This window comes from Centruroides vittatus, unplaced genomic scaffold (genome assembly GCF_030686945.1).
Source record: "Centruroides vittatus isolate TY-2023 unplaced genomic scaffold, ASM3068694v2 contig_596, whole genome shotgun sequence".
In the NCBI taxonomy this organism is placed as follows: Eukaryota; Metazoa; Arthropoda; class Arachnida; order Scorpiones; family Buthidae; genus Centruroides; species Centruroides vittatus.
Window position 1 is genome coordinate 146,499 of NW_027122360.1, and position 23,752 is coordinate 170,250.

At 32.1% G+C, this 23,752-nt stretch overlaps 1 protein-coding gene and 1 long non-coding RNA gene across 4 annotated transcripts; both read right to left on the bottom strand.

The window, feature by feature from the left end:
- Positions 1 to 311: 311 nt before the first annotated feature.
- On the bottom strand, positions 312 to 1,207 carry LOC136979208 (uncharacterized). Its single transcript, XR_010881357.1, has 2 exons — positions 559 to 1,207; positions 312 to 477 (listed from the first exon to the last, which is right to left on the bottom strand). It is a non-coding gene; the product is annotated as an uncharacterized lncRNA (long non-coding RNA).
- Positions 1,208 to 2,199: 992 nt separating this feature from the next.
- Positions 2,200 to 21,975, bottom strand: Oseg5 (intraflagellar transport protein Oseg5). 3 transcript variants are annotated; one of them, XM_067275145.1, is made up of 19 exons: positions 21,837 to 21,975; positions 19,861 to 20,089; positions 18,836 to 18,946; positions 16,313 to 16,381; positions 16,110 to 16,219; positions 12,831 to 12,920; positions 12,632 to 12,769; positions 12,443 to 12,567; positions 12,201 to 12,374; positions 8,306 to 8,380; positions 8,063 to 8,226; positions 6,168 to 6,232; positions 5,938 to 6,076; positions 5,715 to 5,862; positions 3,622 to 3,793; positions 3,459 to 3,560; positions 3,218 to 3,390; positions 3,020 to 3,143; positions 2,200 to 2,619 (listed from the first exon to the last, which is right to left on the bottom strand). In XM_067275145.1, exons 1-19 carry the CDS (start codon positions 21,873 to 21,875, stop codon positions 2,557 to 2,559), a joined length of 2,310 nt encoding a protein of 769 aa, XP_067131246.1. In that variant the 5' UTR covers positions 21,876 to 21,975; the 3' UTR covers positions 2,200 to 2,556. The 3 variants fall into 3 exon arrangements, with proteins under 3 accessions (XP_067131246.1, XP_067131247.1, XP_067131245.1); XM_067275146.1 differs by having other exon boundaries at positions 3,459 to 3,548; positions 19,861 to 20,079; positions 21,827 to 21,975; XM_067275144.1 differs by having other exon boundaries at positions 19,861 to 20,079; positions 21,827 to 21,975.
- Positions 21,976 to 23,752: the final 1,777 nt, after the last annotated feature.

Below are 23,752 nucleotides of genomic sequence, written 5' to 3' on the forward strand. Positions count from 1 at the left end.
TTTGGGGGTTTTTCCCTTAAATACATTACAGAATATAGTATTGCGTGAATATAAAAAAGACAGATAAAGTGTCCCATGGCCGAGAGTGTAAAGTTACATATCTCCATTACTTTTAACGATTGTAATATGTGGAATGTTTCACTCCATCCCCGGGAGGAACAAGTGCCCCGTTTGCCCCTCTAAGTAGTCCACGAACCCAATGTACGAACGTACTGTACCTTAGCGCAGCTGTGTTTTTCAATTGACACGACCTGCCACTTTGAAGGCGTAATTACGATAAAAATGGCGATCGATTACTCGTAGACGCCATAATAATTGCATTAATAACGTTTATTTTCGGATAGTAATCGTTTCAGTAACAGTAACATTCTCCTCCTACACAATTTCCAGAAAAATAATTCGGAAGTTGGCAACTTCTTTTGCAGTCTTGGTCATCGAAGCACACGTCTGCTATTACGTTAGCTTCCGTACGCATAACTATAATAAATTAATCACATTTTTCCGTTACGCTCTTCTGTTTACCAAATATCTAACAAGAAAAAGCACAAATGTCCTTACCTAATGCCAAGAAAAGCAGAACAAATTGGATGAAGTGATAAATGAGTGAAGTTTTCATTCTGTTGCTGGGCGCTATAAATTTCATCGTAAACTTCGACTATTTATAGTCAAGTTGTAGCAAAATTCCACGTAATTCCCGTTACTCAACAGTCAACGTCCGTGTGAACTTCCCCAACTGCTAACGTCTGTTGCGTACTTTAGACACTTATAACAGAGTTTTGCTGAATGTGCTTAAATCGTTTATGAGTTGCGATCTTCATTAATTATCCTAGTTGTCAGTTTTCGGGAGACGTCATCACGGATAGAAGGGTGTGGAAGATGTAAAAATATTCTTAGAAATTCATCCGGAAACTCTGTCTGATAAGGATTAAGTTTGTTACGAAACAAATATATTTAAAAAACTAATATTAAAAGTAATTTCTGTATGTAAGGAAAGAAACTTACGAGTCATACAGTCTAAACACGTAATTGGTCGTTAATTGGTTTCAATTTCCTTGTTGCAACATCATTTTGAGCTCATTACCAAACGAAATTTTGCAATGTGCAAAGGGAAATTAAAAATTGAAATGTAATTCGTGTAAAATCTTGTGAACGGGAAAATTAGCTTTGAATTTTCGTGGCTAAATTAAGATTTACAGAATTTCAGATGCATTTCATATACTATACAAAATAATATTTCTTAATGTTACTGTTACATTTCATATCTTATTTATCTTGTTATTGGTTTGTAAATATTTTGAATGATATCAATTATCGGAGTTAGAATTTTTCCATTTTTTATTGCTTAAACATAAATATTAAGAACAATATTTATGTCCATTGCTTAATTTTCTTGTTTGTTTCATTTTACCGATACTGTATACTGTATACTGTATACTAGTAAACTGTTTTATATTTTTACAATTTACCACGTAATGTAATATTACATCTGTGTATAGATTTCTGTTTGCATTAATTTCATATATTGTTATAAACGTAATACTTAGGAATCGTGTTTTTAATAATTACTGTGTATTTATTTTATCTTCTGACTTTACAATTTGTCTTATAAAAGAGTGGATGGGGACTGCACCAATGCTTTTCTGTGTGCACTGAATGCAGAATTAATGTGATAGATCTAATAATTGATTTTTACAAGGGGCATTTGATAAGTGATTTCTGCATGTACGAGCTGTGTTCTGATATCAAACTGAAATCAAAAGAACAGAGTTTAATGTTAATTAAATTAGAAATGCTTTTCATTTCTCTATGTGGTCCCCTCTATAGATATGACAATGTTTGACTAGTTTTTTGGTCTGGCATTTGTCGAAATTGTCGGATTGTTCGCGGAATCGTTTTCTCGTGGTGGTTTCGACGTCTTTGTCGCAGGCGAATGCCGAAGAGATGTCTCTCGAGAATAAGAAACAACTAGAAGTCCGAGGTCACCGAATCTGGACCGGTGAACTTCAAACCAAAGTTTCCGTATGGATTCTGATGGAAAATATTGGTGTGATGTCTAAATTGTTATGTTGCAACATAACTGAAGACAAAGTTAATTAACTTTGTCTTCAGTTCCAACACCAAAACTACTACGAATTTCTCTGAGACATACATTTTCAAGAGTAAAAATTCTACAATTGAGAGTTGTTTGATAGGCTTCAATAATTGGAAAACTATCATTTTATTCATACTATAATACATTTGATGCTCTACTACGCATTAAACTGAAACTAATAAAATGAAGAATCAGTTCTTGTCTAACTGCTTGCTAGGCAACAACTCCCGTGCCAAACACAGAAACGATTACTTATTCCTTAGACAATCATTAATGTGAATAACAATGCCCCTCCCCTCAGCTAAATAGGGAAATAAGTTACAATATTGAAAATATCTGCAATTTATTATCATTTTCTATTTCAAAACAAACAATAAAAAATTGTAAACAAGTATATTATTTTTACTATATCTATGTAAAATAATTTTATTACAGTGTCAAGAATTAACTTAATCAATGCAAGATTATCTACTTCTGTTTAATTCGTCTTCAATCTTAGCATTAATTTTATTCCAATCGACTTCGACCTGTAAAAATTAATTATACAATGTAACGGTTATGCATTTTGGGTCATAGCTTAACACAAATCTAAATATATAGGGTGGCACAGAAGTCAGTCAACCGTCAAACAGTTGTCTTATTTTGTACTAAAATGTACTTTGTAATTCTTATTCAAAAGGGCACTCAAACACACAGTGGCATAGAGAACATAACTGGTGCCCGGGGCACGACACTTTATTCGGTGCCCCCTCTTCTCCCTCCGGAAACACGTATAGTTTGTCTTGGAGACTATTTGGGCGTCCCTCTGCGAGTGGCGCCCAGTGCATGATAGACCCCCTTGCACCCCCCTCGCTAAGCCACTGCAAACACGCCACACATCTTGTTAAGTAACTTTTGTGCCGTCCTATCTACCAAAAGGAACTTTACGTCTTTTGAATATTGAAGAAATCGCTTATTTGTCTCCTTTCTTTCAAATCTTTCTAAATGCTTATTTCTGAATCCAATGACTACATCCAAATGAGACTTGTGTTTTAAAGCCAGATCTAGTGCTCTGATAATAAAAGAGAATGTAACCTCTTAAAATTTGAATTATATAAATTTAACACCAAGAAAGGAAAAACTTACTTCTCCCAATTGTATGTTTCTAAATTAACAATAATAGCTCTGAGTATTAATCCTGCCTGAAGCAATATGGTTTCGGCTTCCTTGATGTTTCCGCAGAGTAAAGCCATCTCGGCATTCTGCATTTCTTTCATTGGTAAATTCTTTACGTACTGGATGTATTGAACTTTGTCGGCCTGAGAAGTATAAGAATACGTAAGTTACGTGGAAGAAAAAATTAGTGAGGAAAAATGTAATGCATTACTTCGTCGATAGCAGCGTAAGCAACTTCGGCAGTATTGAGATCTCTGGCAGCGGTGGCCATTGCAGCTAAGCAAGCCCACAGAGCATCATCCTGTAACAACAACTTAATCAAAAGTTGCAACAAAGATAAATATTTAAAATTAGTTAAAATATTCTTTATTCACCTTAACAAATCTACAGAGACGGACGGCATCATCCCAATGGTGCAAAGAAACGTATCCGTGAAGTATCGCCGGATATGGCGAAACTGTTGCAGAAACTAGAGAACCGTCTGCTCTTCTTATATTCACGTGCGTGCCATGAAAACTGATTATCTGGGGATTTTTTCCAAAATCACTGTCAGAAAGAAAGTTTTATATCAGTACAAACATTTAATACTAACATAAAATACAAATTGTTTAAAAGATATATCGAGCTTGTTTTCATTAAATTATATAAATATTTTTTTGTTTTTTCTATCAATGCTTCCTACAATCTTCTAAATTCTTGATACTTATAATTGTTACTATATTATAACATTGTTTTAAGTACGAGGGCTATTTTTGAAATAAGGTCCATTTGTAAATGAGAGTGAGAATGACATGCGATCGCGGCAGTGCGTATGTGAGTCTGCTCCAAGCTTGCTTTGCGCACCTTTAGACACCATTTGCAGCCGTATCGTTTCTGTGTGCCGAGCTGTAAAAGTTTATAATGTTTAAGAAAACTGAGTCATCCGCTGACCGTGAGATACGATCTGTTATTCGATTCTTGAGTGCAAGAAACTTGGCAGCAGCGGAAATTCACCGTCAGATTTGTGAAGTTTGCTGTGATAATGGTATGAGTGACAGTAAAATTCCAAAGTGGTTGAGAATGTTCAAGGACAGGCAGGTTAATGTGCATGATGAGCCACACCCTGGCTGACCCTCTCCGATTTCTGAAGATTTGGTTTGTGATGTGGATAACAAAATTCGACAGGACCGACGATTCACGATTTCAATTTTATCAATTGAATTTCCACAGGTTTAAAAATCAGTTTTATATACCATTGTTTCGGAGAAACTGAATTATGCTCCATTACTGCTTCATGAAATGCAAGGCCACATGTTTCTGCAGAAACACAAGATCTAATCAGTTCTTTTGGATAGGAACAACTGCATCATCCATCTTACAGTCCAGACCTTGCAACCAGTGATTTTCACTTGTTTCGATACTTAAAGTTGTTTCGTGGTCAACGGTTCATCAACAACAAAGAAATGAAAACTGCAGTCATAGATTGGGCTTTTTCACAGGTGGCAGATTTCTTTGAAGTTGGAATTCAAAAACTTGTTGAGTGGTACGACAAATGTTTGAACAAAAATGGGAATTATGTAGAATATGGGAAAAAATATATTTTAATGATATTTACAGTATTTTTCTTCTTATTAAAAAATGGACCTTATTTAAAAAATATCCATCATATAATAAAGAGATAATATTATACATTAATCATTTCATCCACTGTTAAACTAATAATTGCAACTTTGTTTTAATTACAATCTGTAATTATTACTCTGATATCTAAACAATGATTGTATGTAACTACATATTATTTTTTGCTAGTGATGAGAATGTAGTTTTACAAGTGACTAGTTACTTTTATTTTAAAACTAATTTGGCTAGATGAATATATGTAATAAATATTTTATTAACTTAACCCAAGCGTCAGTCACTAAATGATAATTTTATAGTAAATTTAATGTTTAACAATCATTTGAAAGTAATATCCAATTTCCTAACAATTTCACAAACTGTTTTACTGTAGTACAAAATTACATATGACTAGTTCTGAAGTGTTTTGAGCTTTGTGAGCACAACTTTAGAGGAAAATGCATATTGTGAAATGTTAAACTCTGTCAGGTTTAAACAAAAATTCTACATGCATCTGTTGTTTGATTGTATTCTAAAGTCTGATGTGTGTGTGTGTGTGGAGTTCCAAAAATGAGTTGAAGCTGAAAAATGCATAGAAATTGTTTATAGGTGATTTTATCTTGTAATAAAGAAGTCAGTAATTTTAGTTTAACACAGATTCTATATTATCCAATATCAATTTCCAAAGCACTTATATATATCTTGATAATGGTATTATATTGCATTATATTGCAATACTGATCTACTCACCATTCACAAAATGTTGCTATTTATTATAATTAATATAATTTGTACTAACTTATTCCATTTTAATTTATTTATTGATTTCAGCTGTTAACAAACACTTGTAAAACTGTAAATCTTCTATTACCTTGTATCTTTTTCTACTAAAGTGTACTGCATTAAAGTTCGATCGACAAATCCGGCTGCGGGATAATACCAAGTTGCCAGTTTTCCGTCCTGTAGTGCTACTAAAATATTGGCACCGTCATTCCACATAATAGAATTAATCATTGTACCTACACATGAAGATTTATGGAATTAATACATTACATTTAATAACGACTGACATTTAAAAATCTTATAAAATTCACCTAGTTTAATCTGTTTTGAACTTCTTCCCGAAGACAATCTTACGGCAATCAAATATAAATCGTGATTTTTATCTACTATAGCTAATTTTCTTTCCATTGGTGGTCCACTTTGATCTAAAGCAACAATCATCACTTCCATCTGCAATGTTAAATAAAGTAAATTTTACTTTCTTTTTATCATCAGAAAATTCTTAATAAAACTACATAATCACTTTCATAATAATATTTACCTTATGTATTAATGGTTTACCGTCACCAATAATTTTTCCATTTTGTGTATCAAATAAATAGATCACTAAATAAAATAAATTATATGCAATTAATATGAATTTTGAAAGTTTAAACTATAATTTTATTTATTTTTAGTGTCTCAAAAGTTTATAAATTGGATGTGCAAAAATCAAATAATATGAGATTAAAAAACCTGATAATTATAAGCAACCGACCATTGGCCAAGTGGATAGAATCAACAAACAGTGATAGTTACTTGTGGGTTTGTGCCTTGCCAATGCAATGGCCACATGAAGTTTTCTGAATTTTTTTCCCATCTGTACCACCGAAATAGGGGTCAGTTTCCCATTGAAAGTTCACTCAAGAGGCATACCCCTTGGAAATCATATATACATCACATTGCCATATACAAACAAACATATAATCAACTACATAAAACCTGCAAAAGCAACTGTCTCAAAATATACAGATTTTACTTAACATTGAGTAAATAAAAACAAACAACTGCATAAAGAACAATCAAATTTGCATAATAAATGGATTAACTCATTTTGTTATGAAAATTAAACAGCTAGCAATAGTTTCCAATATGTAACATAAAAACAGATCTCAATACATGAAGCAGGCTTAATATGGAAACTCAAGAGTGATGGTCTTTCTGTGCCTGAAATTGCATCAATAATAGGTCTTTGTAAAAAGTTGATTTATAATCAGATACCAAAATTGAAATTTATAGTATATCACAAAATTCTAATAGTTAAATTTCAGGATCTGCACAATGGACTAGGTTATTTTCTTATATATATATTCAAGAATAATTTTCCTTTCTTATTGTTCCTCTTATTTTTATTATTTAATGAGAAGTTTCTTATATCTATATACTTCTTTATACTTCTGAGACAGAATGTAACAGCTTATTATACAATAAAATAGTAGAATCTTCTTACTGGAATTACTTTGGGATTCGCCTAGGCTAGTGTTATTCTGTTTTTATGAGTTGCTCAGACAACAATTAACAGAAATTCTGGATTTTATTTCCAAAGTAAGGAAATGGTATAATTAATAATTATAATAAATCCTTGCGAAGTAAACAAGGATTTATTATAATTATTTCTTAATTGTAATTCATCTAGTGTTGTTTTGCAAGTACCAATCTAAGTGCATCAGAGTTTGTTAAAAAATCAAATTTTATTAAACCAGAAATGCTTGTACTGAGCTTTCTGACTAAAAATAAAAGATATGTTAAAACAATAATTATTATTAAACTCAAAATGCTACAATTTCAATTCACATTAATAGTAAAAGTAAAACAATAAAATTGATTATTAGAAAAATCCACAAATTGCAATTATTTGGTATCTCAAACACTTAAAGGCAGCTCTACACATTCAGTACTTGCTAAATTCTGAGCAAACATTTGATCATTACCAAGCAGTGTAGATGATGTACTCGCAATTCACTCCAAATATATTCAGTATTCACCGCTGCAATCCTTATTGGTATATTGTGCCAAATCAAAAAAAACAAATTTCAAATCGACATTTGTAACTCTCACAATGAATCGATGCTCTACAAAAACTATATATGGTCAAATAACCAAAGACAATTAATTAGCAATTGGCAAATACTGAAAGTTTGGAGCCTCCTTAACACGATAAAAATTTTCCTTCTTTATAGAAGCATGAATAAATAGATAAATAGCTTAAAAATTCACATTTACTCAAAGATGATAATAATTATAACAAAACTCTGATTACAATATGCAAAATTTCTTAAGTGTATTTTATTACAGGTCCCAAAACACACTGTTACATTAATCAAATTTTATAATTATATCTATAATTACAATAAGCAGACCCTACTGTACATTAAATTATTATAATTTGATACTTACATTTCTCATCCGACTTATCCCTCACGGCTATCGTATCATTACTCAAACTCACAGTGAATTTATTTAAAACATTTGGTCGCATTCCTGGCCATTTAGGCAAACATAAAAGGCGGCCGTCGTACATATGTAAATAGACGCCTCCTCCATCAATCAACAAGAAATGTCTACAATTAGGAAAAAACTAATGTAATTATTTAAACTTTTATTTAAATTTATGAAATTATTTAAAATTTATTAAATTACCTTTCAGCTTGAACAACTAATGTCACATTGCATTCTTTTAAATCAAATATTTGTGGTGTATTCCAATTCTTTGTACTAATTAAAGTATGAAATATATGTAATTAATAAACTGAAAAATTAAATAACGTAATTATAAAAAGTGAGATTTCATACATACTTTAATATATGTAATACAATAATCTCAAATTGCACAAAGATCAATGCAAATACGGACTTGTGAAACCTCTTTTATATATGATATTGATTGTATTATACAATATTTGATTTTTATATAAGGTCTGAAGTTGTAGATAGTATTGAGTTTCTAGTACTACATTAACATGTGATGACAATCCTTCTATTGGGGGTCCCAAACACAAATATATAAGGACTTAAAAGCTCTATCTACCTGTATTTAAAACTGCTGCTAACATAATATAGTTTAATTAAAATGGCAGAAGGTATATTTCATAATATAAAATATAAAAGAAACTATAATGGAAGAATAAAGACAGGTTGTCTTCATTCTTCCATTATAGCCAATCACCAGGAATAAAACAGTTTTTCTTTGCTGAGCGACCTTTCTTCAGAAGCTACACCAGGCACGTGCCCACCCCTTTTCATCTCAGTTGTCCTTTTCCTAATCCCCAAGAGGTCCCCAAACAACAGAAAATTCATGACTTCTAGCCTATTCTGCAAATATAAAAGAAACTAATGAACATTTGTTCATTGATCCATGCAACTTAATTGTATGTTGACCACAATTGCATGCCTTGTTTTCAAGGCCAAGTTAGTCTCGAGCACCCCCACAAGGTGGCGCTGATCTGACATGGAATCGTAGAGTTTGAAACTCCTTACATAACATATGATGCCCTTTTTTATAACTTGTGCCCCCCTTTTCACAGCTCCATTTTTTTGTTAATGTCACCATTCTCTTGTGTGGTGCTACAGCCTTGGCACATGTTTGTATGGACGTCTATTTTATATTTGTTGCGATCCTCTGCACGATACTCGCTTTATGTAGATTACAGTTACGTGCGGGAGTGGATATCTCTACACGACACTTGTCATTTGTCTCAGTTATGTCTTCATGTGAGGTTCCTCTTGATGTATTCTCTCATCACACGCAAGGATGTTGCATGTCTTGTTAGAGTGTCCACTCTCGACAAACATTTTATGTTGTATTAATTTCATACATTTACTGTAAACTTTATATATTGTTTATCTGCCCTGGTTGTGTCTCTGACGAGTACAGGGCATGTAATTTTATTACGACAATAAACAACTAAAAAAAAGTCCACAAGCACTGCAAGTACTGCTGGACTACACCTGCTGGGCATAGCCTCTAATAAAAGGTTGTCTCAGCAAAGAAAAACTTTTTATTCCTGATGATTGGACATGACAGAAGAATGATGACGACTTAGCTTCTATATTTTATAATATACTTTATATACAAATTTGTTTCTTTCAATTCACAAATTTTATCTTATTTTTACTCAATATACTGTAAATTTTCAAATGCTTTTATACATAAGAAAAATAAATATATTACTAGACTTTATTAATTTTTGTTCAACACAATAGTAATGCCCAAATGCATAAATAACTTTATTTTAATCACATTCTACAGTAGCATTCCTTAGAACCTTTCATAATTATACCTTACGATAAACTCCTTTCAAAACTGAAAAGCAAATAACATTTTAATGTATTCTTGCCCATTGTCTTTTAATTATAATGTGTTGTAAAAACTTTGTTTCATGAAAGTTTAGTTTAGACACACAAAATTCTCAACACAGCTAATTCCTGACATCCAATTGTTACAATATTTGGAGAACAATAAAAGAAAATCTTTGCTGTATTGCTAAATCTATAGAGCAATGAATAGAGCAATTAAACAATGTTTATTACATGAATTGAAGACAGATACATAAAAAGATATGATTTAAAATACCATTGAATTATTTGTAAAAGAAAATATGGTCGAAATAATGTTTGTTCAACCAGGATATAGAGACCAAAGCACACATCAGCAATATTGCAATTCTCACAAGTCAGTAACTGAGCTAATTTATTAATTAACAGATAAAATTTATTAAGGGCAATTGAATATTCAAAAATATTCTTATTTTGAAATTTATTTGAAATAATAAGGATTTCCTCATTCAGGTACAAATGCAGCTCTAAATTGGGCAGTTGGGACCTTATCAGAGTTGCAAACCATGCCAACAGGAGTAAAAATGTCAAAGGAACTGATGGCTTACATGTGACCCGTTCTAAGATATAGGCCCAAAATTGGCCTATCTGGAATATTGAAGACATTCGAAAATGGGGTAAAATTTAAAAGTGAAAAAATCCAGAACTATTTCACAAAACAAAGCTATAATCAACTGTTTTCCCACTTTGTTAGAGATGGCTAAAAGCTTATGAGACATAAGAACTACTTCTGAGGATACAATCACACTACACAGAGTACAATTGGAGTCACGCTGCACACTTAAGCCTATAACATGTTTAACAAGCATCTCACAGGCTAATTTTTGGAGGCTATATCTTGTGAAGGGTCATATAGACCATTGGTAAATTATAATATTTAATTAATTAATTTAGATTAAACTGGAAGGAAAGAATCAACTTGAAGCAGGACTCAAACCCACAACTCCCACTTAATAAAGGTCATATAGACCACTGGTTTCTTTGAATTTTTACTCCTATGGCTATGGTCTGTAGCTCTAATAAGGTCCCAACTGCTTCATTCAGAGCTGCATTTGTGGTGACACAATAACAGATACATTTAAATAATGTAAATTTTTAAAATTTCTTTGGATTTATGTACTATTAAATCAAAATACAAATAGTAGTAAAAATAAATCTGCAAAACTTTTTTATTTACATTTGGTATAAATTTTATGTTTAAAGTAATAAACTAGCTAATAAAAAACTGTACAAGCTGCATATTTTTTGTGGCCATAATCTGTGAATTCAGCTTTTATGTTGCAAAAAAAGTTCTAAATTTGTTGAGCTGCATAATCAATAATTTGATCAAAATAAAAATATTGGCAATTTTATATATTAAAATCATTATTTACTGGCAGAGAAAATATATGAACAGATACTTCTGTATTTTTTAATTTATTTAATGATGTAAATTGCTATTGTACAGTAGGAAACAAATTACAGTGTTATATAGTAGAGCATCGATTATCTCAAACAATTTGGGAATGGGGTTGTTCGGATAACTGATCATTTATGGAAAATATATTAAACACAAAACTGTACTGTATATAATTTGTATCACATGTCTTACAAATACATACCTTACATAATGTAGTACATTAAAGTATGCCTACAGTTTAGGTAGGCAGAGAGGGGGAAAGTGCTGCAGTGCCACAGCAAGAAATTTGAATTTGCCAACTGGGATGCTTTCATTATCCGAATACTAATCAACCAATGTTTTGGTTGATCAGTATTCGGATAATCGATGCTCTGCTGTAATTTTATTTTACAAGCTATATAAGATGTTCCAATGGCAGTACTGAATTTCGCTGTGGAATAAAACACGCAATTCATTGAACAACTGTAGATATTTTTGTTTCAATATAAAGTAATATTATAACGCATTTCAGTACTAGGTCATTTTTGTGTGTGAAAGACAGTGTCTGCCAAATGTTCCCCACAACTCTAGCAGTATTCACAGACTCTTTCCACAAAATTGCTTATGATGCTGCTACATAATTCCAGTTTACTTTTGTCAGTAGCACATCAAATCTCGGTCTTCAGATCAGGAATCGTTCGTAGGTTGTTGGCATAGACACAAGATTTGACAAACTCCCACAGAAAAATGTTGTAAGGCACGCAATTTATATATATCTGACACTGTTAATGGAACATTTTATAAAATTATAAGCATATTTACCTGTAAACATAGCATTGTGTAGATGTTATAACTACTAGATGTCCATATTCCAGTGACACTTTTATGATATTATCTCGAAAATCGAGATTTTCACTTACATCATTATTTACATTTCTAACCACAATGGTTTTTCTTCCTTTTACAGTAGCTTCAAAACTCTTCCATTCCAATCGCCTAAGTAATTAAAATTTTCAAAATATTCACAAATAATTTTGAATAGAAAAAGATTTAAACATCTTTACCTTTCTATTACATGCGCAAATATCACGTGACCGTTACCACAGGCACCGGCTACTTGAGTGCCATCGCTAGACCATGCCAAACTAAATATACTCTGAGTGTGAGGTTTATCTAAAGAATATGACCACTGCAACAATCTTATTATAAATACATATGCAATTACAGTAAAATAGTATAAAAATTAAACATACCCCAATTTTATCACAGAGACGTAATGTATTAAAAGAACCTACGGCAAACAATTCTCCATCGGGTGCCCAAGCCACAGACGTAATGGGATAATCATTAGCTTGACTCGTATAAAGTATTCTTCCATAACAATCCCATATCTGTGTTGAAATTATGCATTAAATTTTATACTTCAATGACATTTCTTCATGATTGTATTACCTTATATCTGCAGTCTTCTGCACCAGACACAATCAAATTGTTATTTGGATTCCAAGATACTTTTAATATCAATCCCTCATGAGCATTCCACTAAAAAGATTATTTACACTAAATATTTTATTATTTGTTAACTATTTTCATTATCACTTCTAAATAAATAATGTTTAGGAAAAATTATGATTACTAATTACAAGTTATTAAAATACAGTAAACCACCACTAACTCAGACTAACAGACGATGAAGTTTGTTCAAGTTTATAAAAGTGCAAGTTGGTGTGGTGTTTCCTCCAATGATGTGGAAAACAATAATATTATATACAATAATTTATTACTATCAGCTCTCTACAGTTTCAATAAGCTAAAATTTTACTGCCAAATTTATTATTACAGGAAATGAGCTCAAAAAGTTTTATGACAGTATAATATGTAGTAATAGGTCTGTCCCTCATTACGTTTTTGTGACCACATCACTGTCCATATTTGCTGTATTGTTAGACAACACGTGCTTTTTCTACCAGTTTCTCCGTGACATCTCAGGAGGTTGCTATGCAATAACAGAGATGCTATTTCCATACTAGAGAGGTCCGGGATTTACTCTATCCCATTGGAAAACACAACATCTGGTATTCACACCCACTACATAAGATCGACAACCAGAATGTTATCTTGCCACACCTCCGAACATCGACATTCTATCAGGGCAAGCAGGTGCGACACTAAGCTAGCTAGAATGGTGTTACAACACCAACACACCCTGCTGGGACCATGCAGCAATGCTCAGATGTTGCAATGAAAGGAGTCTGGTATATGTTTGGGAGGCCCTCTTTACTGTTTTACTAAATCCATGCAAATTCCCCCACACTTGAGTTGCCTGCTATGTGAGTCAATTTGTATAAAGGATTAAAACATCACCTTCAGCTCCTTCTTGACGCCTATTCAACAAAATTTTTGGTGCATGCGCTATCTCATCATGCACATGTCAATTTAAATTCTTTATGTTTTGTTGTTCTAAGTTTGGTTTTGTTCTAAAAGGCTAATGTTATCTTTAATTCAAAATCTTTGTTCAGAAAAAGGTCTAACTGAAAATTATATGCCTGAGAACGACATTTTATAGCACGTCAAAAGCACTGTATATACATAATTAACTAACATCTATATGTTATTTTGTTCTCTCTTGTTAATATGTAGTAATGTACAGTCTTTAGTAAGTTACTGACTACAGTAATATAACACTTGGTATTGCAGAGACTTCTGGATTTCAAAAATATTTGTTTACTTATAATTTTTATATTGTAAACAAATTTTAAATTACTGTTTCAAAAAAAATTTGTCTGAGGTATGCAAACTTTGTGTTAGCAGGTCTGAGTTAGTGGGGTTTTACTATATTAGAAAAATTAATGAAAATGTTCACCTATAAAAACCAATATTCATATATTTTTTTATTTGTCATTTATAAAAACAATCAGCATAAAAATTTGATTATTTAATCTAGAATTACTGTTTCATTTTCATTATAAAAATCCACATTATACTGTATATGGATATGTACACATTACATTCATATTCTAATATTAATTATAATTAGCACATTCTTGAATTAGAGTAGTGGTCTTAAAGTTTCATAGATGTTAAAAGTTTGATCTCTAAGTACAGCAGAGTCTCTATAGGTGTACATGAAATTTTTGTGTTACCACTTGTTGATGTATGCAATAGAGAAACATTGACTTGCATGTATACCGTCAGTTGCGAGTTGTTTGTTACCCATGCAGTTGACAAAACAGTTACAATTGTCATTCATACAGTAAATTAATCTGTGAACCAGGGGTGTCCAAATGTATGGGCATGTGCCTCCTTTCCCCTTTTTACCTCAGTTGCCCTGTACCTAATTCTCAAGAAAGCATCAAACAACATAAAATTTGCAACTTCTAGCCTATTCTGCAAATATAAAAGAAACTAATGAACGATATTTGTTCATTGACCCGTGCAACTTCATTATATGTTGACCACAACCCCATTTCTTGTTTTCAAGGCCAAGTTAACCCTGAGTGCAACCAGAACCACTTTTGATCACGATGTGATCAACAGTTAGTGCTACGCGACTATTGTGTTTGATTTATGTATTGTTTTGTGATTTTTGTATTCCGTTAACCGTGTCGGGTTTTCACCATGTATCGCGTCATGCAGCTACGCTCTGCCGATTGGTTTACCCTGTGTCACGTGATAGAGAAATTCCCCGGATGGAGGGAGGTATAAAAGAAATGTACGAACTGAGAAGGCACCTTTTTTCCTACGACTGGAGCTTCGGACGTTTGGACGGACACGATATCAGGAAGACAAAGGAAGGACCGTTAACGAGAAGGGTCATCGATTCTGCGCCAGGAAGACGGAGGTACACGTCGGATAATTATCGTGAGGTTACATACTCATTTTTTTGAGCGTTAATTTTCTCCAATTGTCGGAAGGACAGAAAATCTTGTAATTAATTAATCGTATGATTAACCTTTGTAATATATAGATATAAGTAAATTGATTCTCGGTGTATATATATAAATAAACGTGTTAATTTCCTGTAAATTTCTTTGTGAAGTCCTCATTTTATACCCATATCACAGAAATAATATACCTCGGTATATTAGCTTTGTGGGATCACCGATGTCGAATCACACAGTTTGAAGCACTTGCATAATGTATGATGCTCCTTTTTATACCTTGTACCCCCACATTTTCATACTCTGTGGGCACCGCTGCCATGAACCATGTGCATATTTTTACTGTATAGTACAAACATACAAACAAAATCCAGTAATCCAACAATCTACTGTAACCTGACATCTGATATATGTCAGATTATAGAGATTCTATTGTACAATTTTTGCTGAATTCTAAGCAATAATAATGTGTGGAAAAAAATTATTTTGCAAATGCTTTTTTTTTCCTTCCTAAGTAATGAAATTTCTTATAATTAAATAAAATAATTTAAAAATTTTATTTTTCAATATTTATAACAAAAATAATGAAAAGAATTTCTTATATAAAGACTACACAGAATTCTACAGTTCTACAGAACATATTTCAAATACTACTTCATTAGATAATCATAACTAAGGTTTGTAATAAATTATTATTCACATTCTATTAAATTAACTCTAAGATCTTGCAAACGTCATCAAACAATAAAAATTCTTTTAATGTTAATTCTATGTTTAAAAATTAGTTATATAATTTTAATAATTTTGCAAGAACCAATTTGAATATTTAAATCAATTTTAACATAATTACTTGTAATGGTTTAGCCTTAGGCTGTAAAGGTTTGATCACCATATGATGTCCAAAAGTATACAATACTTGATCTGAATTAGGACCCCAAGCAACTGAATAAACAGAAATATCTGTAACAAAATTTTAAAATATTGCTTGTTTATTTATTGATGATTATAAGCTTTTAATATGAAAAATGTTTAGTTTTATATAGTAAGACATACTATTTGTGGCCAAGGTCGATCTCAGCATACCAGTACGAGACCATATTTTCACCTGTCCGTCTTCGCCAGCTAAATAAATTTTTTAAATATGTTAAAATTGCTTTACATTAATATGAAATTACAGAAAATTTGAAAATTATAACAATCTGGCTGTATTCCTACATAAATTGTTAATTTTTTTTAAAGTAATATTAATTTATAGTCTTAATAAACATTACTTGATATTTATTATTTATGAAACCTTCAATTAAAGTGAGCAATGAACAATAATAAACATTAATATTTTACATGGCTTATTTTGGTGTTAAATTTAATGTAAAATGTCTTACAAGTAACAAATATTTATTAGTTAAATTTTTATCAACTTTATAACTAATTTAATGTATAATATTTTAAACAAATAACCTATCAGATCACAGTTATGAAAGGGGCTTAACACATCGGGACAAGAAGAAATAAGACTCAATTATTTAAATATCTTTTATTAATATGGAAATGCATTTCGGGTTACAGTATTTTAGACATTTATTGTGCTTACTGCCATATGTCTAATCTTTAAATGGGCTGATGAGGGGGTCTGTGTACCTGAAATGCATTCCCATATTAATAAAAGTTATATTTGAATAATTGAGTCTGGTTCTTTCTTGTCCTGTGATAAGCCCTTTTCATTTAGCTGTGATCTTATAGGCAATTCGTTTAATGTGTATTTGAGCTAGAAGCATACTTAATTTAGTATAATATTTTGTTTAACAGATACAATATATTGTTTATTATAATCATAAATATACTTTTGGGATTTAACTAACTTTGATAAGTTAAAATATACAAAATAAGTTTCATTTATTGTAATTTAGGATTTGGTTATCATTATTTTTGGTTAAATAAGCATTTTTAAGATCTCTTTTCTAGCTGTCAGCCTCAACATGTGACTGATAACCTGCAATCATTATCAGTTACAATTACCAGTTTTAACCAGTACTTTAAACATTAATCACTTTAATTGTTTGATTAATTTGATTAAAAATTGGCCAACAGTGTTTATGTATTAGAAATATATATTGGAGATACAGTATTAAAAAATCAGTTAACAAATTATTTGATTAACAATTTATTTGGTTTTAATTCCTGGCATTGACATCAGAGGATGTTTTGACTGTTTTAGCATATTTTCACAGAGACTAGCCTCCAATATAAGATCGTCTTTGCAATTAAAAACCATTTTTGTTCCTGGCAAATGTGAGTGATGGTTTTCAGAAGTCTAATACAGAAAAAATAACACCTTTTACTTATAGCTGTAACTTTAATTGTTCATTGGTCAAAATGCAGTAGCTTAAATTGTTGACATCTCTTACTTAAATTATACTCTAGATGATATTAAAGATCATAATAAGTAAACAATACTTGATGAACTTTGTTAATTAATATGCATCATCAAGTTATACATTTTTTATGTGTTTTCTTTTAATATCCGATTCAATAAAATCAAAATTTCTACTAATTGCAGCCTTCTTTACTACTTTGCTTAATATTATCAGTTTAGGTAACCACCAGCTTAATGTAATCACTTTGGAGTCCCAAAGTGATTACATTAAGCTGGTGGTTCTCAACCTTTCTGAGGCCTCAGAACCCCATTCATATACTCTTTATAATGTGGAGCATTAGCATTGATATATTCAAAAATTGATAAACAACTCCAAGTTTACAATTTTGCAAAACAATGACACAATAAACTAATAAACTTTATTGTATTGAATAAAATAGTATATCGTAGTACATTGGAATAAATTTGCAATAAAAAGTTTAAAATACTTTTACTTGTGGAACATTAAAGGCAAGTTTGCAAAAAATTGGTTGAGAATCACTGCATTAAACAATTCTACCAATTTAATAGTCATGAATTATTTTACATTAAATTTCTATAAAAATTTATTAATACAAACACCTTGCCAAACAAATCTCTCTACAATTTTGCTCTCAAACAGAGAAAGCAAAATGTTTTTCAATATATTTTGGCAAAAAATATCTTTCTAGTTAAAGAAATCTAAAGTTAGAAATAACTATCAACAAATATTCAATAATAATACTATAATTTAATTTAGAACAATTTATTTAAGAGTAATCCTGCTTATTGTACTCCAACTTTTCATTAAAATATAAAACGTCAGTCTGGTCATTCTTTAAAATTAAGAAAAGACTCAAATTAGAGAATAATTGCAATTCTTATAATGTATAATAAATGAGAAAACCTCTAAATAAATATTTTAAAATTAAATTACAGTGTCATTGAATACACGTGTCTAAATTTATTTAACTTTTTCTCACATATATGGAAAGAATAGAAAAGTTTACTATTATAAACAGTATTTACTTATATATCTATTATATAGAATAAGTTGTTTTTATTTATTATTTAAGTAAAATACAGAAAAAATATTTTCAGTGTAATAAATTTATCTTTTAAAATCAAAAATTTCTTAATCTATCAAAGCTGGCAATAATTTATTTTTAAAATATGTCCAGTACCAGTTATGAGTGCAGTTCCGTCATGACTCCATCTGCCGTCTAAAACTGCTCCTCGATGAGCTTCGACTGATTTTTCAATCCTTCCCGATTTTGAAATTAAATAAAACTTTCCTGAAAGCAAATAATAAATAAGTATGGATCATTATCATTAAATATATTCTACTGGAATTATGTATTTAATAAACAGTATAATATAATAATAAAAAACAAATTTGTTTCTAAAATACAGAAAAAAGCCTTTGCTTTAATGGCATACGAAACAAAATAGAAAATAAAAAGTGATAAGTTTTAGTGCTTTCAGATTTGCAGTCATCTTCAGGAACACTTGGAGGATTGATTCTACACTGGTCAAAACAATTAGAGGAGCAAGACGTTGCATAGAAAATCATCTACAGCAAACAGTTCTTAATGTCAGATGTTATTGTTACATAAGGTATAGTAAAATATACAGTAATATATGAAAAAATATGCATTTCAACCAAACTTTTCTCATATTTTCAGTTATTGTTCTTGTAGAAATATGCTGATCAACAATACCTACATCTGCATAACTAAAATAAATTATTTTCTTTACAATATTGTGCTGACTTTTTGTAGGATGATCTTAAATGGCCAAAACTGCAGCGCATCTGTATGGAACGGAATCGACAAGTTTACCGACAAGGTTCTGGAGAATGCTTTGCCACTGCTCAACAAAAGCAGTCACATGCTCCTCTTTTGTTTTAACCAGTGTACAATCTGTTAAGTATTCCTGAAAATGATTGCAAGTCTCAAAGTACTAGAACTTAGAACATGAAAGCAATAAGCTCTAATACTATTTTGTTTTGTACACTATTAAAACGAAAGCTTTTTTTGTTTTTAAATTTATGGAGTTTTTAAATGAAATTTAATAAACTTATTATATATTAAATAAATTGTAAATTTAAAATTATTTTTAAAAAGAAAAAATAAACAATAAATCTTAAAATATGGATTGATCCTCTTTACTATTAATTAAATAAATATTTTCCAAATTTAATTCTTACCGTCGGTAGCCGTAACGACAAATATATCCGACGAACTCTGTTTCCTCCCGCCGCCGCCACCAGCGGCACGGGGAAAGAGTTGAATTTCGATCGGATACAAATCATTGGGTAACGTTGCTAATTTTGTCGTTTCATTTGTTACTAAATTCCACACTAACAGTTGATGATCATCACTACAGGAATATACTTCTTCTGTTGTTGACCATGCAACGCTACTGACTATATCATGATGTAACACAATTATTAAAGAAAATATCATTTTTAGTTTTATGACTTAAAAATATTCTTAAATATTGTATTTTTAATATTCAAACCATAATTTTATACAAAAATAAGCCATTATTTAGTGTAATAGATAAAATGTAATCCAATATTCTGAACTTTACTTTACCAACTTTTATAGCTGAAGTTTCATAAAAAAAGTTTAAAACATTCTGAACTAACTGAAAGAAGAGTAATTTATGCAACTGTAAGAAAAACAACAAAATAATGTATTATTTAAATTCTATATCTATAATTAGAATATTTTTTGTGGTTGATGATAAAGCATACGAAATATCATTCATTTACTTAACATCTGTAATAACAGCCTGATAAAAGAATTCAGCTGTATGTTTGATATCTGCAGTCAGTTTGAATTAGTTTGTGTTTAATATAGTGCTTACATTATAACAACACTTACATATTCAGCTTTTGCTATTCAAGAATATTTTACGAAGCATTCTATCACTACTACACTCACCAAAATTGTTTCCTCGTTTTTTTTTTTTTGCACTCCATACTTGAAGCCTGATATTGATAGAAAATTGTTTAGAAATATAACATAGGAACTATCAGCAGTTCTAAAAGAAGAATGCTTTCAAAAGTTAAATACAGTGTCAATACATATAAGGGAGCCATTCAAATAATTCATAAGTTTTTTCATTTCCTAAACCTTAATTCAATCTCAAAACATTTTGATCACACCTTTTTTGATGGCTTACATTTACGAAAACAAAGTCCATCAGCATTTGCCATTAGTCTCTCAATTGATTCATTATCATCTAAAAATACTAATCAAAATTAAATATCACTTCTCTATGGATTAATACAAAACCAGAATTACAACAAAAAAAATAATAAAACCTTTAGCATCTTGCATTAAATTTATACAAAAACAAACATTTGTGATTAATTTCATTAGACATCTTTAAATTCCAAATTAAATTTTAAATTTAATTTGTTGTAAATATTAGCAATTAAATTAAAACTATACATTCCTTTGTCATCTTTTTATACATAGTAAAATAACAACCTTTTTTTTCGATTCCAGCAGTATTTTAATTACGTAAAATACATTAATTAAAATACTGCTTGAACGAAAAGAAAAGGTTATTATTTTACTGTATAGAAACAATTCCAGTAAGCTTTGTTTATTTACTTTTTATACATTAATTTACCATACAAAAACCACTTTATAAGAAATGCTAGATGGCCACGAGGTTAAGGCAACAGCCTACCGTTCCGAGAACCCGAGATCGAATCCGGACGAGTCGAAAAATCTCGAGGAATCTTTCGGAAGCAGTCGGTCCAGATATGCCGGTCACCGTCCAACCACCCTACCAGCAGACCTGGCAAATACGCAACAAGCTTGCAAAAATGGACTCTTAGCACCCACAGAACAGAGAAAGTTAAAATTTCAAAAAAAAAAAAACACATTTTATACATTAATTTAACATGTCAGGTTGTCACGTGGTAAATTAATGTAAAATAGATGATATATTATGTCAGAAACTATCAAAATTGTCAATTTTAACAGTATTAAAGGTATATATTATAAAACGTTTATGTGAGTAGATGTTACTTTTAGTTACTTTGCTCATAAACCCGTATATAGATCATTTAACTAAAAGTAACATCTACTTATTGTATAGTTCAATAATTCAAATTAAATTCACATCAAATGTTAAATGGCAACGTTCTCCACATAAAAGGATATGTTTCGGTTCTTTCTGCAAATAAGTTTTAAATCTCATTCTTTAATACATTTTGTTGTCGTTATTTAATAAGACAAAACTGTTTTCCTCTCACTCGACACATGACTTCGGCTAATGTTTGTTTTGAATTATCACCAAGGAAACGAGCGCCATCTTACAAAACATAAATTTAGAAACTATTTATTTTAAATTTCTTATATTCGTTTTTCGACGTTTATTATTCGTAAATATAATTATCATTCATTTAAATGTTAAAAAATAAATTTTAAATTATTTAAATAAGAAAATTATTTATAATTAAAAAAAAAAAAAAAGTTGATATACGCGTCATTGTGGTATTTTTGGCGCTGCAAGCGAGACACTCGTGATATATAAGAATAATTTTAATCGGCGGTTCCACGCACCCCGGCCATTTCACGGACACGCTGGCACACGAATTGGGACAAGTATGCCACCAACATCAGCCAAAGCTGGACGGAGGGAGAGCCTCATCCCAACGACTACCACTCGTTAATCAATAAGATCCGCCCGCGGACCGCGCGCTCACAGACTCAACCGAAGGTCGCGCAGCCCCTCCTAGGGGACTGCCCCCTTGGTGGACCCCAGCATGCAGCCGCCTACGGGCCAAGAAACGCCGCGCCTTCAGGCTGGCCCGTCAGTTAGCTTGATCACTTGGTGGAACACCTACAAAAAACTGGGGGCTGAGCTTCGTCGCAAGGTCCGCCACTCCCGCCGCGAGTGGTGGAACAGCATATGTACGTCCCCTCCCTCTCACTCTACACTTTTTCGGATCTTCCGCCGGCTGCGAAGCCCACCGGCTATAGCGGATACCCAGAACATCATCCAGACCCCCACCACCCTCCTAACACCGCTTCAACAGGCGGAAGCACTATGCCGTCTTCTTCGGGAGGTCTCGCCCAATCGGAGCATTCGCTCCCCTCTCGGCACCCCACTAGCCCACAACGACAAGCGACGCCCGTCCTTTTCACATCCAAGAACTGGTTCGCGCACTCCGCCGGATCCGCAACACCACGCCCGGCCCGGACGGCATCAGCGCTCGGGCCCTAAGGGCGCTCCCGATCGCCGGCCTCCGCACCCTTCTGGACCTCTTCAACGAGTTCTGGATTTCCGGGACCTGTCCCCCGATTGGAAAACGGCTACAATCATCCCCATCGCGAAACCAGGCCGGCCCGCTACGAGCTACGGCTCGTATAGACCAATATCCCTGACTTCTCATCTCGCCAAGATCTTTGAACACCTTGTCTTGCACCGCCTTCGGCGCACGCAATGCAGACAAACCACTTCCATCCCCACCATTTCGGCTTCTTACCTTATCGGCAGAAGAAACGCGTCATTGTGGTATTTTTGGCGCTGCAAGCGAGACAATCGTGATATATAAGAATAATTTTAATCGGCGGTTCCACGGTTACCGCGTGCGGATTAAAATTATACACAAACGTAATCCAATTAGAGTGCCAACTGTCATTTGTGAGAAAAGCGAATGTGAATATCTTGTGTTTTTTTCACACGTGAATTTTATATAAATATCATTCAAAAAATTTTCTCATCACCGAACCACTTCCACGATGGTCCGAGCCGAACTCACGATAAGCATTAAACAGTTCCTTTTAATGCCCTATAAGGTGAAGAGTTGAAGGAAAAAAATACATGTTAAATAGTCAGCATTGCTTCTATAGGTTATAAATTTGTATTTTTTTTTTTAACTCTTTCCGCCCTGTGGGCACTAAGAGGGCCTGTTTTAGTAGGCCCATTATGGGTTCGGCCAGGCCCACAACGGGGCGACCGGATGGTGAGGGACGGGGCCCGACATATCCGAACGGACCACCCCCGAAAAATTCCTGGGGATTATTCGACCCGTTCGGATTCGATCCCGGGTCCCCCAGAGCGGTAGGCTG

What these genes read in the sequence shown, in the direction of transcription:
- Oseg5 (XM_067275145.1), bottom strand. Translation starts at nt 21,875, where the DNA reads ATGAGATTTAAAACTTATTTGCAGAAAGAACCGAAACAT. An exon ending in TGCAGAAAGAACCGAAACAT is followed by an intron (nt 20,090 to 21,836) that starts ATCCTTTTATGT and finishes ATTGTGTTACAT; the next exon opens with CATGATATAGTCAGTAGCGT. An exon ending in GGATAAGTCGGATGAGAAAT is followed by an intron (nt 6,233 to 8,062) that starts GTAAGTATCAAA and finishes TATTTTATTTAG; the next exon opens with TGATCTATTTATTTGATACA.